At 36.7% G+C, this 16,429-nt stretch overlaps 1 protein-coding gene across 2 annotated transcripts in view; it reads left to right on the top strand.

Moving 5' to 3' along the window:
- Nucleotides 1–14,035, top strand: part of LOC129273580 (uncharacterized) — a 41,196-nt gene extending 27,161 nt beyond the window's left edge. For both annotated transcript variants that reach the window (XM_064099034.1, XM_064099033.1), the window contains one exon: nucleotides 7,386–14,035. In XM_064099034.1, coding sequence (XP_063955104.1) covers nucleotides 7,442–8,929 — 1,488 coding nt within the window. In that variant the 5' untranslated portion in view covers nucleotides 7,386–7,441 and the 3' untranslated portion in view covers nucleotides 8,930–14,035. The remainder of the gene's footprint in view (nucleotides 1–7,385) is intronic.
- The last annotated feature ends 2,394 nt before the right edge of the window (nucleotides 14,036–16,429 follow it).

Below are 16,429 nucleotides of genomic sequence, written 5' to 3'. Positions count from 1 at the left end.
TAATACGTTATGCCATAGACATTGTGTACAATTCTGTTGTTGATAATGTGTGCATTTTGAGTAGTATACAATGTGTTCAGATTGGCTTATCTTGAAATTTTCTGTTGTAACCTATGTCGTATTTGGTATCACTGGATAGGGCATTCCAATGCGGTGACATTGATACCACTTTTTTTTATGCGCAAGCAATAGACCGGAAGTAAATGCCATATAAAGAAAGACATTAAAAATGACAGTTTTGCACAATAATTTTGAGCTGACGTCAGCTCTATGTCAGTTTCTGTCACAAAAGGTTAACGAACGGTTGAAGTATATATCAATACTCATATCTGCCAAGTTAGAAAGGATAAACTTCAATAATAAGGAAATAAGAGCAAGTTCAAGTTGTGCTGGCATTATAGTGCATTTTTGCGTATTTTGCTGATTTTCGGGAGCATTTTTCAGATATTTCGTCAGTGGTAAGGTATATTTTTTTCTAAATGGCATGAAAGAGCATATCTTGAACACCCTAAATCTAAAAAAGGGTACGGGTTTGGCCATGCATGACGCAATGAGGAGCATTGAAAGATAAGCATTTTTGAAACTTTAGAGGGCGCTATTTCAGTAACGGAAATTCAGTGATGCGTGAAAACTAATTCCTATGTATGATATTGTACCAGTATCAATTCCTGAAAATATGAGCTCGAAATGAATAAAAACAAGAAAGTTATGGCCATTTTACGATTTTTTGACCTTACATTTCAATAAATATGACGTTTTTGAAGATAGGCTATTTCGGATTTGAATTTAGGGCATTAAGATGGCATTTTGAAGGTCAAGTTATACGTCGCAAATGATGGGGCAACTCTTTGACTATCTATAGCAATTTGTTAGAAGTCTGTAGAATGCAGGATGCGGGAGTTAGGACGAGATTAGTAATGGTATGCAAATGGACTTGAAATTTACAAAATGGCGCCTAGATGGTCATGCATGAGTGATTTTGAAAAAAGGAAGACGAGGGGCACAACTAGGGATGCTGGACAACATGTCTACCAAGTTTGGATGAATTTGGATGAGGGACGGAGCCAGGGCAGAGCTAACAAACACCATGTGTTAAACAAATGGGATTTTGTGGAAGAAGAAGAAGAAGAAGAAGAAGAAGAAGAAGAAGAAGAAGACGACGGAATAGGAATACGGAACAAGAACAATGCATTGTCGCCAGTGGGCGTCAATGCAAAGACGACGGAATAGGAATACGGAACAAGAACAATGCATTGTCGCCGTTGGGCGTCAATGCAAAGAAGACTAGAACTGCAATCGTTTCAGAACGATGTGCATGCATTGACGCGTCTGATTGAAAGGTCAAGTCCACCTCAGAAAAATAGTGATTTGAATCAATAGGGAAAAATCAGACAAACACAATGCTGAAAATTTCATCAAAATCGGATGTAAAATACGAAAGTTATGACATTTCAAAGTTTCGCTTATTTTTAACAAAATAGTTATATGAACGAGCCAGTTACATCCAAATGAGAGAGATGATGATGTCACTCACTCAAAATGGCGCATGCACTGTCATGCATGAATGATTTTACAAAATGAAATAAGAGGTACACAATAATGCATCATGGACAACATGTCTACCAAATCGGAATGAATTTGGATGAGGAGCGGAGGCAGGGGAGGACTAACAAAAATTACATGTTAATCAAAGTGGATTTTGGTACATTTTGCCCTCCATACGAAGTTACATTTCTCGAGTCAAACAGATTTCGTCCATTTTTAGACCACATGGCCACTCAACAAAGAAAGAGAAGGGAGAAAAAGACACAGAGAGAGTGATATGAATAAGCATACACATTTCCCTGACAGTTCATTCACGTAACTCAGTGTAAAGTACATAGCAGAACGATGTGCATGCATAATACGTTATGCCATAGACATTGTGTACAATTCTGTTGTTGATAATGTGTGCATTGTGAGTAGTATACCATGTGTTCAGATTGGCTTATCTTGAAATTTTCTGTTGTAACCTATGTCGTATTTGGTATCACTGGATAGGGCATTCCAATGCGGTGACATTGATACCACTTTTATTTTTGCGCAAGCAATAGACCGGAAGTAAATGCCATATAAAGAAAGACATTAAAAATGACAGTTTTGCACAATAATTTTGAGCTGACGTCAGCTCTATGTCAGTTTCTGTCACAAAAGGTTGGCGAACGGTTGTAGTATATATCAATACTCATATCTGCCAAGTTAGAAAGGATAAACTTCAATATTAAGGAAATAAGAGCAAGTTGAAGTTGTGCTGGCATTATAGTGCATTTTTGCGTATTTTGCTGATTTTCGGGAGCATTTTTCAGATATTTCGTCAGTGGTAAGGTATATTTTTTTCTAAATGGCATGAAAGGGCATATCTTGAACACCCTAAATCTAAAAAAGGGTACGGGTTTGGCCATGCATGACGCAATGAGGAGCATTCAAAGATAAGCGTTTTTGAAACTTTAGAGGGCGCTATTTCAGTAACGGAAATTTAGTGATGCGTGAAAACTAATTCCTATGTATGATATGGTACCAGTATCAATTCCTAAAAAAAATGAGCTCGAAATGAATAAAAACAAGAAAGTTATGGCCATTTTACGATTTTTTGACTTTACATTTCAATAAATATGACGTTTTTGAAGGAAGGCTATTTCGGATTTGAATTGAGGGCATGAAGATGGCATTTTGAAGGTCAGGTTATACGTCGCAAATGATGGGGCAACTCTTTGACTATCTATAGCAATTTGTTAGAAGTCTGTAGAATGCAGGATGCGGGAGTTAGGACGAGATTAGTAATGGTATGCAAATGGACTTGAAATTTACAAAATGGCGCCTAGATGGTCATGCATGAGTGATTTTGAAAAAAGGAAGACGAGGGGCACAACTAGGGATGCTGGACAACATGTCTACCAAGTTTGGATGAATTTGGATGAGGGACGGAGCCAGGGCAGAGCTAACAAACACCATGTGTTAAACAAATGGGATTTTGTGGAAGAAGAAGAAGAAGAAGAAGAAGAAGACGACGGAATAGGAATACGGAAAGAACAATGCATTGTCGCCGTTGGGCGTCAATGCAAAGAAGACTAGAACTGCAATCGTTTCAGAACGATGTGCATGCATTGACGCGTCTGATTGAAAGGTCAAGTCCACCTCAGAAAAATAGTGATTTGAATCAATAGGGAAAAATCAGACAAACACAATGCTGAAAATTTCATCAAAATCGGATGTAAAATACGAAAGTTATGACATTTCAAAGTTTCGCTTATTTTTAACAAAATAGTTATATGAACGAGCCAGTTACATCCAAATGAGAGAGATGATGATGTCACTCACTCAAAATGGCGCATGCACTGTCATGCATGAATGATTTTACAAAATGAAATAAGAGGTACACAATAATGCATCATGGACAACATGTCTACCAAATCGGAATGAATTTGGATGAGGAGCGGAGGCAGGGGAGGACTAACAAAAATTACATGTTAATCAAAGTGGATTTTGGTACATTTTGCCCTCCATACGAAGTTACATTTCTCGAGTCAAACAGATTTCGTCCATTTTTAGACCACATGGCCACTCAACAAAGAAAGAGAAGGGAGAAAAAGACACAGAGAGAGTGATATGAATAAGCATACACATTTCCCTGACAGTTCATTCACGTAACTCAGTGTAAAGTACATAGCAGAACGATGTGCATGCATAATACGTTATGCCATAGACATTGTGTACAATTCTGTTGTTGATAATGTGTGCATTGTGAGTAGTATACCATGTGTTCAGATTGGCTTATCTTGAAATTTTCTGTTGTAACCTATGTCGTATTTGGTATCACTGGATAGGGCATTCCAATGCGGTGACATTGATACCACTTTTATTTTTGCGCAAGCAATAGACCGGAAGTAAATGCCATATAAAGAAAGACATTAAAAATGACAGTTTTGCACAATAATTTTGAGCTGACGTCAGCTCTATGTCAGTTTCTGTCACAAAAGGTTGGCGAACGGTTGTAGTATATATCAATACTCATATCTGCCAAGTTAGAAAGGATAAACTTCAATATTAAGGAAATAAGAGCAAGTTCAAGTTGTGCTGGCATTATAGTGCATTTTTGCGTATTTTGCTGATTTACGGGAGCATTTTTCAGATATTTCGTCAGTGGTAAGGTATATTTTTTTCTAAATGGCATGAAAGGGCATATCTTGAACACCCTAAATCTAAAAAAGGGTACGGGTTTGGCCATGCATGATGCAATGAGGAGCATTCAAAGATAAGCGTTTTTGAAACTTTAGAGGGCGCTATTTCAGTAACGGATATTCAGTGATGCGTGAAAACTCATTCCTATGTATGATATGGTACCAGTATCAATTCCTGAACATATGAGCTCGAAATAAATAAAAACAAGAAAGTTATGGCCATTTTACGATTTTTTTTACTTTACATTTCAATAAATATGACGTTTTTGAAGGAAGGCTATTTCGGATTTGAATTTAGGGCATGAAGATGGCATTTTGAAGGTCAAGTTATACGTCGCAAATGATGGGGCAACTCTTTGACTATCTATAGCAATTTGTTAGAAGTCTGTAGAATGCAGGATGCGGGAGTTAGGACGAGATTAGTAATGGTATGCAAATGGACTTGAAATTTACAAAATGGCGCCTGGATGGTCATGCATGAGCGATTTTGGAAAATAGAAGACGAGGTGCACAACTAGGGATGCTGGAAAACATGTCTACCAAGTTTGGATGAGTTTGGATGAGGGACGGAGCCAGGGCAGAGCTAACAAAAACCATGTGTTAAACAAATGGGATTTTGTGGAAGAAGAAGAAGAAGACGACGGAATAGGAATACGGAACAAGAACAATGCATTGTCGCCAGTGGGCGTCAATGCAAAGAAGAAGACGACGGAATAGGAATACGGAACAAGAACAATGCATTGTCGCCAGTGGGCGTCAATGCAAACAGAATACCTTTCGGCATCCGTACAGCTCATCTTAAAGATGAGGTCACCTTCAGGATAATACGTCTTTCATTACCAATATAACATCATTACTACCAACTCACAATCCCCACATATCAAGTAACCGTGGCAACCATGGCAGGGGAAGCCATCCGGATGATTATCTTAATTGTTTTTCCTTTTTTCCTCGAATTAAATGAATGCAGGCCATGCCTGTCCTTGGCCAATTTGACATGAAGTTATTAGTCGACAACACGGATCGCGATATAGAAGAATGGAAAACTGCCGCGCTGAATAATAAAGGTGGATAATTACACAAACCAGAAACCAAAATAATGACAGAAGTGTTTTGACAAGGACATTTCCCTACCTAGATTTCATACGTCCACGGCCACTTCTTTTGCGTACATTAAATTTCACTGTTTTTAAGAAAATTTCGTATATAAATCATGTCTGGATCCTATACTGCGCCCCAACCATTTATTTTCTTTTGTCTCCCCTTTCAGGGCCCCGTCATACGAAGAGTCACGATTGATCCGATTAATCTCAAATGTATGGAAATCCATCAGTGTCATGTTTTTTCGTTGTTGTTTCACAGGAAATTTGCGCAATGTCGAACAAAGAGAAGCGTCCTAAATTTTCAGGAAAGCAATGAAAGTATTAATATACAGCATATCTAGAAAAAAATGTGAACAAAGAAGCATATTAGATATTGGGGGTGTTGCAAGAAAATATTTGCGATCAATTGCAAATATTCTCTTGCAATTTTATTATTGATAGATCAATGTTAGCTGTAGCAAATCAGATTAAACTTCTTGTTTCAAGTAGCAGATTAGCAATCAATCACTAATTTGCAATTATTTGCAAGACGTATTATTGATTCCGGGCCCCAAAATAGACTTGCAATTGATTGCAAGTTTCTTGCAACATCCCAATTGACGTTGCTGGCTTTCCATAGTTGTGGTTGATCGGATCGGATCAATCGCAACTCTCTGTAAGACGGGGCCCAGATCATTCTCTAGCTTTTCTTCCATCCCCTTCTCCCCCCTCCCTCTCCCTCCACCATCTCTCTCCCCCCCTCCCTCCTCTCTCTCTCTCTCTCTCTCCCTCTCCCTCATCTCTTTCTCATCTCACTCTGTTTTACCTTTCCATTCCTAATCCTTCCTATCCGTTCTCTCACACTCGCATTCATAAATATTTATCCATTTCATTTACAAGTAGAGAACTGGGTGTTGTGCAGGTTGTCAGCTCGAGTTTAGAGTTTCTTCGGCAGATTGAAGATTTTTATTCATTCATTCATTTTTTGATAATACTGACAGGTTATAGCAATAACATGTCAAAATAAATCTGTGTGATATATGGATATATCACTATGATATATTATAGTTTGTAGAGAGACGTGTGGAGGCTTTAACCGATCGCCATTTAGACCGTGATAATTTAATACACGAACGTGTGAAAAATGTGGAATACGTAGAGTGCACAAGTCACAGTCTTGACGAAGATTTCGACGCTTGCCCATCTTCAAGAGTACATGCAAAGTGTAAGAAATAATGAAGCAACAAAATATTAAACAAAGCATTTTGGAAAAAAAAAAAACGACTGAAACAGAAAAATATTATTTTTAATGTAAGCCGAATGGTTTATATTAACAGGATGAATATGAATATCGGCAAGAATACGAAGAATGACAAATAAAATTCAACAAAAGTAAATACAATCAATATCAAATCAAAGTTTACGCAACATGCACAATCAACATACCAGACAAGGCATAGATTAATATTACATCAATGTTTATTGTTTGCTTTACTTAAAATAAGAATTAAATTTCGCAATAAGATTTTTCGGCCAAATGTATATCTATCTTTTCATTATGTTTTAAGAAAATAAAGAGGATGCAGCCATATCATAGCTGAGAAATAAAGTAGAATATTATTTACTGTTATGGGAAAACAATTTGCCAATGATGTGATTTTAGAAGAAAAAAAGACAATTTTGACTTTAGTGTATGCTCATCCATGCATGACCAGTATCAATAATATTTTCACCCGGAACTTCATTAAGTCAATAGGCGTTTATCATAAAATCGTTTGTAACATATGCACAAATTTGCACGCGCTTTGTGACCTGTTCTTAAGTGCCAAATCAGATGTTGGTATCCCTTTCTTTTTTATTGTAATAAGATTCTCAATGCAAAGTTAATATTCATATTTGTCATTAGGAAATATAGATACTTCGATTATGTGAAGACCGGAAAATCTTCTTAAAGCCATTAAACCGGTCGTGCGTAAAGCCGTCATCATCTTACGAACATAATTATCATAACATAACGTGTTATAATGATAGGCCTGCTTTCTTTTATAACTATTGTTTCTACTTTTGTTCTATTTTGTTTTTACAGACATGCTTTTTTACTGAGTTTCATGGCTGATAACTGAAGTCAAGGCGCCACCAACCATGAAATCGTCAAGCAACAACCCAGACAAGAAACAGAAATGGTACGATGATGTACGAACACAGGGCGATCATAACGTCAAGTATCTAAGTAAGATCAAAGATATGAAAGAACAACTTCACAAAGACGGGCAGTCTAGTACGCCCTCTGTTGGTAGGGGTGGTGATCATGGTCGTCATAGGACACATCCAGTGACTCGTCCCAGTCTTACCCGTCATCTCTCTCTTAATCTACCAGTATTCGTCACCAATGCTGACCTGTCAACCGTGCCTCGAGCTGGTAGACTATCTATGTACTCTAAGGCCAACAGACCAGTACCCGCCATACATCCAGTCCAAGGAGTAGGTCTATTGGATGATGCTAATACGAGGAAAGGGACAAAGCGTACTGAATATTACTCCAAGAGGCACAACTCACTTACGTCAATTGATAAAATTTCGCCAGATATAGACAAAGGCCCTCAACCACCCACGCTTAAACGCTTTGCTCGCTCTAAAAAGCCGACACCGTTATCTAACCGCGTTACAAAAGCCTCGTCAGATGAACATTGCATGCATCTAAGGTCGTATAATGTGTCATGCTCACACTCGCAACCTCTGGGTCGACTGCGATCAAGATCAACGTGTAGTGAGAACGAATCTTGTGCACAAACGAGAACTATCAAACAGGCTTTTGGTCGACATAGCTCCGACAAATCAGATTATCGGGGTGCTGCGACCAAAGCAAAGTCATCAGTCAAATACAAACCGACCCGTTCAAGTTCTCAAGATAGAAGTCGCAGGGTAAGTCAAGAACTAGTTCCTGTCAAACGATCAATCAACGTCGATGTACCACATGGAGACTACTACAACCCGGACGCCTCTGGGTACAAAGCTCCTGTCTGTACTCCCCACACGGTCGTGTCCGAAAAATCAGATTTGGGATGTCACTACTCCCAAAGCAGTGACAGTGGTGTGTCTATCAACAGGGGCAGCGCCTCTTCTGCATCCAGTTCTCAATACCAAGATACGGTCGACTCTAACGATTGGTCCGAGATTGGTGTGACACTGTCCCAGATACGTCTGAGTCATTCACAGTCAGAGCCGTCTATCAAGGACATGGCCAACATCATGGCGGTGGCGAGTGGCATCGATGCCGATGTCGAATATCAACAGAATCGTTCGATCTCTTCGACGACTGGGTCGTCACAAGGTAGCGATGATACGATACCCGTCGTACAGATCAACTCCAAGTCGGAAAGTGAGAACGAGAGGCAGATGGATAGTCTGGTGACGATCAACGCACCTTTCATTATGTTTCGTCCTGCCACACCCCGTATGCCAGAGAGAGAAGAGAAGACGTATGACCATGAAGTCGGTCGTGTTCTTGTCACAGCTGCTTCACAGGCCGAGTTACGACGGAAAGAGATGCGAAAACTTGTAGAAGATATTGAAGAATTCAATTCGGCCAATAAGAATCTTTATCGAAAGGTCAAGCCAATTAGCGGCTGAGTTTTGAATCAAGTTAAAACCCGTTTTCTGTATCAACGCGACCAAGAAATTCGTGATACACTTATACATTTCCGTCGAGATGTCATGCCGGTCATGATTCTGTCATTAGGTCGAAGATATCGTCTTTTGTGTACTTTTGCGTTGATATCCACCGATCCATTCGATTTTCATCATTTTCTGACTTGATATAGCACCTACCAATTACCTGTGTTTACAACTCTGTGTATTCAAAGAAGATGATGTTTCCAATATTTCACACTCGGCCCCCAGATGCAGTGTGAACCATTCCCATCCACGTGACTAGAGAATACGTGACATGAAGATAAGTTCAATTGGAAAGCATTGTCACGATATGCTCTGTGGTCTAGTAGTGACTATACTTCGAGATTGCAATGTAATACGAAGATTCAGGTTGGAATGTGTGAGGAAATAGAACATTATATTGACCGATGTCATTGTAGAAATGGTATCCCATGCATGAATAATGTGAGATTCGGAGTTAAGAACTGGAATAGAATAGTGATGTGAAAGAAGGCAGCTTCGTAGGAAACCTTTCTCCTTTTTTCAGTGTGAATATGTCTTGTTATAAAGATGGAAAATGATTTAGTACATTTAATCATTCAGCGTTTAAAGAAGATTTCTCAGTCTTTAGTTATTCGTTTTTGTGTAAAATGATTTAACATAGTGATTGTGGTTCTCATCTTAAAATCATGTCGCAACTTGGTGCATATCTATCAATATATGTATTTGGGGTTTATTTTCTTCAAAATAACGAGACAAGTGCGTTTTCTTCGTTACCCCCACCCCCGTCCACTTCTCATCTTTATCCCCCCTCTCTCTATATATATTTATCTGTATGACATGGATTGCAATCATGTCAAATAATTATTACTATGCTCATAACTGTAGATATACAATCAAGTAGGCCCATATTTCTTGCGTCAAGACCTTGCCAAACCTAAAGTCTGTGTAAAGCATTGTTTAATATTCAATTTCATTGGATCTTCCCCTTTTTTTTATTCCGATCTATCAAACGTGTATTCACCATGATGTTTCATTGATTGATTCTTACTGAAAATTTACATCTTATTCTTACCATATTTTTTGGCGCCCTGATATCATTTTTTTTTCATAACAAACAATCTAATTATAAACCAAAAGGCGACAATGACCTACGCAAAGATTGTATACAGATATGTTCCCCTCATTTCATCGGGGATGTGTTTTTATACCACACAGAAAAAAATGAAATAAGTTATCCAACTGATTCTTTTTGACATTCTTAGTTTAAATTTTACCCACAAATAATATAGCTTAGATCGTACCGCACAATATGTCTTTTATTATTATTATTATGAATTAAAGCTTTCCAAATATATAATTCTTGGATTTACCCCCAAATTAAATTCAGATTTGAAAATAACTGTGTTGTTATCGTTTTACATTTGATTTTTTTTATAATCATTGTAAAAAAATACATGTATATGTTGAAAATTTTATTTATATTACCATGAATTTCACAAGATATTTGTTTTAAAAATGCAGGTAATTTCAAGGTATTTTTATCGTTAAAACACCCCAAACAATTCATTCGTTCAGCATAGTTCATAAATTTCCACAGTGTACACGCTGTGAAGAAGATTGCCACTGAATGTCATTTGTTCGTCGCAGTGTGTTCATACATTTCCACAAAATACACGCTGTGAAGAAGATTGCCACTGTGTGTCATTTGTTCTGCACAGTGTGTTCATATATTTAAACAGTGTACACGCTGTGAAGAAGATTGTCACTGTGTGTCATTTGGTCGGAACAGTGTGCTCATGCATTTCCATAGTGTACACGCTGTAAAAAAGATTGCCACTGTGTGTCATTTGTTCGGCACAGTGTATTCATATATTTAAACAGTGTACACGCTGTGAAGAAGATTGGCAATGTGTGCCATTTGGTCGGCACAGTGTGTTCATATATCTAAACAGTGTACACGCTGTGAAGAATATTGTCGCTGTGTGTCATTTGTTCTGCACAGTGTGTTCATATATCTAAACAGTGTACACGCTGTGAAGAATATTGTCACTGTGTGTCATTTGGTCGGCACAGTGTGCTCATGCATTTCCATAGTGGACACGCTGTAAGGAAGATTGCCACTGTGTGTCATTTGTTCGGCACAATGTGTTCATATATTTAAACAGTGTACACGCTGTGAAGAAGATTGGCAATGTGTGTCATTTGGTCGGCGCATTGTGTTCATACATTTCCATAGTGTACATGCTGTAAAGAAGATTGCCACTGTGTGTCATTTGTTCAGCACAGTGTGTTCATACATTTCCACAAAATACACGCTGTGAAGAAGATCGCCACTGTGTGTCATTTGTTCGGCGCAGTGTTTTCATATATTTAAACAGTGTACACGCTGTGAAGAAGAATGGCACTATTTTGTTGAGCACAGTGTAATGTACCATTTCGGATTTTTAATGATATAATCGTAATAAAGTTACATATATTTTAGGAAAACTCCAGATGGGCAGTGTACTTTTTCGTAGATATTTAATCAAACATGTATTTTGGAACGACAAATCGGAAAGAAACTGTATTATTATATCAAGCATATTTGGTAATATTCATTAATAATTTACGAACCATTACTAAAGTAACAATCAATATAGGTACATGTAGGTATTATGTGTTAGATTTGTACACACGAAAACTTGTGTCAAGGTGCAGCCATGGACTACTAGTATTGTTTGATGTTTGATTATGTCATGTTATGATTACGTGAAAATTACAAAATCAAATTTAAATCAACCCTGTAGTCGGCTAATTAGACAGTATAATGTTAATTGCGATTGACAATAATTTGTATTATGATTGTCCTTTTTCCATAGGTTTTTTTTAATATATGATTTGTGTTTCACAATGAATTCACGGTGTTTCTGAATATACACATTTTCACACTGTGTTCACATAAACATACCACTGCGATAAAATGGGATGTTTTCTCACTCTGCACATGTGATTTGAGTCAATATGTGTGGATGAATTCACAGAGTTGACACACCGTGTTCCACAGTGTAAAACCGTATTCCGATTCGTCTCAATAGAATGGCTATGAGCTTTCTGTGAAACACAGTGATGTCACACTATGTTCCAAAGTGTGGTGGCAGGGTATTCTTTCCCTCAGGGATACAAATTATGACCCTGTCTAACAGATCATGCAATGTGCAATTTATAATATTTGTTGCTTAGAAATTTAATATTATACTGTTCAAAAATTTTTAAAATGTATTTGTTCAAACTCTTAAAAAAGAACAAATACATATAGGTTCGTATACAAATCAGGTTATATAAGGTTTATACATCTTATTTGATTTTGTTTTTATCATGTTTATGGTGAATTCAATACAGATAATCCTTTTAAAACGTTCTTATTAACTGTTTATATGGAATCCCGAAATGTTCTAAAACCCTTTTTATTTCATATAATACTGCGAGCAGTGGTGTGCAGTGGGGGGGCTTGGGGGCGCCTCAAAAAATCACGACCAAGAAAAAAATAGAAAAGGAAAGAGAGAAGGGTGAAATAGGATATTATTTTCATAAAGTTTTGTCAAAATCAATCACAAAATTGGATTTTTGAAATAAGAATGTCACAGTTTTTGCTCGCTCTCTTCGCTCGCTCGCAACTTTTTTTTTTATATACTTTTGCCTGATACGTTATATCTCACCCCTCAAATTTGTTGGTTTCTTGTGCCACTGATTGCGAGACTATTTAAATAACGTTCATGTATTTTTGCTTTAAGTTAGATTAAGAAAATCACTGGCTTTCATTCAATATTGTTCTCTATTTTGTTTACATTTCCAAGTCAGGTGATGATCGTAAAAACACAAGATGTATTCCATGTTTAGATAAAAAATAGCTATAATTAAGTAAACTTCTTATACATCTTGTCACCCCAAATCACGTTGTAAATATAATTATGTCATCGTAATGGTCAGTGTAGTATATTTTATCTATACAATATAGTATGCTTAATAACGTGAATGTTGATGAGCAGTTATATAATGAATCATGTAGTAAAAACTAATCTAGTGTCATTATCAGCGGTGGATAATGATGTATTGTTGAAATACTCCCTGGTGATTTATAAAGCGTTACTCTGAATATTGCTCAAATTGCGATGTTTTTTGTTTTAAACTGGGAATGTGCAATAACAAATTTGCTTTTAAAAAGACAATCACGTGAACTATGTTTTTTAGTTTCCATTTGCCACCGTTGTTCTGCTTCTCTTGCCTTCCGGTCTGATGCAATCTTATATCTTGGTAAATGTTTTCATTTATCAGTTATTGTTGCTTTATAATTATGTTGAAAGATAAATTGTCGGCGTATGATATTATAATCCGGCATGACGTGCATCGACCTATTATGGCATCGACTGAAGTTCGCCTCTTATCTGCAAACGTTAGCACCTTGTTTCCCACTGGCTTTGTACACCAAATTTCTGAGAGCTTTGTCGCAACATGGACCTATGTGGTCAGTGCGGGTAGTATAGGTCCATGGTCGCAATCATTCAGACAGCTGCAGAATACTGAAGTGAAGGTGAATAAAATATTAATAGTAGAAATCAATGTAATATGGCTATACAGTAATTGTACCACTTTGAAGGACCATCAGATTGAAAATCTGTCAACATAGCAAACGAGAATAAAAGAGGACAGTTATCATCATCATTAATTTTGCGGTCAAAACGACGATGTCACTGTCATGACAACACTGTCAATTGAAGACGCATTGCCTTCAGCTGTCATGCGAAGACACTAGAGAATCATTAATTCGCTGACCTCCGTTGGATTCTGAAAGCACTGGGATTACAGTTACATCAAACTGATCAGTGATGCCAGCAAATTGTTGTCTGATGCTCCCAGTAAAATTCCATTCTTCATCCATGTCATATTTATTGTCGGTTTACTGTATATAAACGATGTACGTAACTACGATTTATGGATGTTGTAACTTTTTAGTCGTTAGCTATCAAAGTAACATATTCGGTAATGTATTCACTGATAATTTATTGTGATAATAATTATGAAGAAATACAAAATCCAAAACAGTTATGCTTGTTTCCTTTTGTCATGCTTATTTCGTTTTTTGATGTCACAGATACGGTGATTCCGGGATTATTTCAATTGTGATGTTTTGCTTGACATTTATCATTACTTTGAGCAGATATGCGTCTCAATGATAATTCCTATAATATAAAAAATCATATACGAAAATGTTTGTTGTAGAATATAATGATCCAACAACAGCTGTGGAAAAAAAACCTTCTATTTGGTTGAAATGCTGTGAAAATTATGTCTTTACGTATGAAGGAGATTTGTTAACATCGATTGATTTCCGATTTTCATCTACAAGAGGACCTTTAATATCTGTTCATTCTTAAGTGAACGCTGGGGGCCAGCGTTTCATCAACATTTTTGTCCGACAATTGTCAGGTCTGACAACTTTCCTTGAATTTGATTGGCAGAGAAGCACTATTACTATGGTAATTGTCTGATGAAATGGGACTTGTCGGACGGTATAGATCTGATAACTTGTCGGATGTTGACGAAGCGGCTCCCCTGATCTTCTTTGTCCAGGATGTAAAATAAAGTTTGTTTCACATTCCACAATGAAAAAATTGCACATTTTGAAGCAGCAGTGTGAATATACCCGTGATCAATCGACTGCGCTAAATAAATTCAATTTCTATATGTTTCATTCATGATTGAAGACTAGCAATGTCTAATAAGTCAACATAATTTAACAGTGAAAGCTTGACTAGATATTTTATTCAAACAAATTACAAGAAAAAAGTAGGAAGCCCATGCGCCCTGAACAAAAGGTATCAAATTACTTATATTACATATAAGCAATATCTTTTATCAAGCTGTATTTCTGCATTCGTCTTTGCCCTCTTTCGGATTTATACTCGATGGAAAACTTGTGAAAAAACGCTTGCTTATAGCATGGATCCTACTAGAACTAGTAGGATCCATGCTTATAGGAAAAATCCAGACGAATTCCTCGCTGCTCGTATTCCTTTTCACGTATACGTCAGGCAGGATCTCATTGATAAAAATGATCCTAAGCCAAGCAAAATAAATAGAGAATTATCATGATAATAAATTGGCCCAAAATTTGACACGATAATTATCAATGCAAAGATGAAATTATTTCAAAGGAGTATTTAATTCACTGAGACTAGTTCTTTCCTTGTACCCATTTTCTTCATTTTTTACCCAAAGCAGTTTGTGCCACTTATGAAGATAAAATGCCAGTGTTCGACCAATCATTGTTATTGCTTATGGTGTCATCATCGTAGTTTTTAAATTGTTTATTAAATTTCAAACTATCCCCCATCTTGCTTTCAATTATCATACAATATTCAGATATATTAATTCTCAAACAGATTCAAAGCCACGCTTACGAAAAAATCATACTAGAATAATAATAATATGGTGCAAATTTTAACGGCACAGTATTATTTTCATTATGCAAAAATATAAATTAGTTGGCTTACACTCATTCCAATTTTCCTCATAATTATTCTCTCTCTTTGATATGGGCAAACAACGCCTTTTAATAAAATGCAACCATCGGCATGGCATGTTCTTCGACAGGTCTTTGTTTCCATGGCAACTGCATGAGAAAAAGTTGTGTGATCAGACACACAATGTGGACTCTCTTCATCTTTCTCCCCCCCCCCACTCTCTCTCTCCCCTCTATCTTCCTGTATTTCCCCTCCCCCTCCTCCTCTTCTCTTTCTCAAATACACAATTGAGAAGATCTATATCATTGTCTGTACTTCATGACATGTAATTAAGTATCATTCAGACATGTTTTAAGATATTCTTGAGGTTTTAATTGCGAGGTTATACTGGAGGTGATATCAATAACACGACCATGCAGCTTTCCATTATATACTGTTATTACTCTCTTTAAAGGACAAGTCCACCCCAACAAAAAAATTATTCGAATAAAAAGAGAAAAATCCAACAAGCATAACACTGAAAATTTCATCAAAATCGGATGTAAAATAAGAAAGTTATGACATTTTAAAGTTTCGCTTAATTTCACTAAACATTTATATTATCATCCTTGTCGGTATGCAAATGAGGAGACTGATGGCATAACTCACTCACTATTTCTTTTGTATTTTATTATGTGAAATATGAAATATTCCAATTATCTCCGTTGTCGTGTGAAACAACGATTAATTCCTCCCTGAACATGTGCAATTAGCATTGTTTAATACTTATATGGTTCAATCAATTATTTGGTCCTTATTGTCAAATCTGTAAAAAATGAAATATTGTATAATTCAAACAATAAAAAAACAAAAGAAATAGTGAGTGAGTGACATCATCGACTGTCTCATTTTGCATGTCACTGAGTTGTGCATATCACTGTTTTGTGAAAAATAAACGAAACTTTAAAATGTCATAACTTTCTTATTTTACATCCGA

The sequence above is a fragment of the Lytechinus pictus genome, chromosome 1, assembly GCF_037042905.1.
Source record: "Lytechinus pictus isolate F3 Inbred chromosome 1, Lp3.0, whole genome shotgun sequence".
Classification (NCBI taxonomy): Eukaryota; Metazoa; Echinodermata; class Echinoidea; order Temnopleuroida; family Toxopneustidae; genus Lytechinus; species Lytechinus pictus.
The sequence above is the reverse complement of the archived record's forward strand: the minus strand, read 5'-3'. Positions and strand labels throughout refer to the sequence as shown.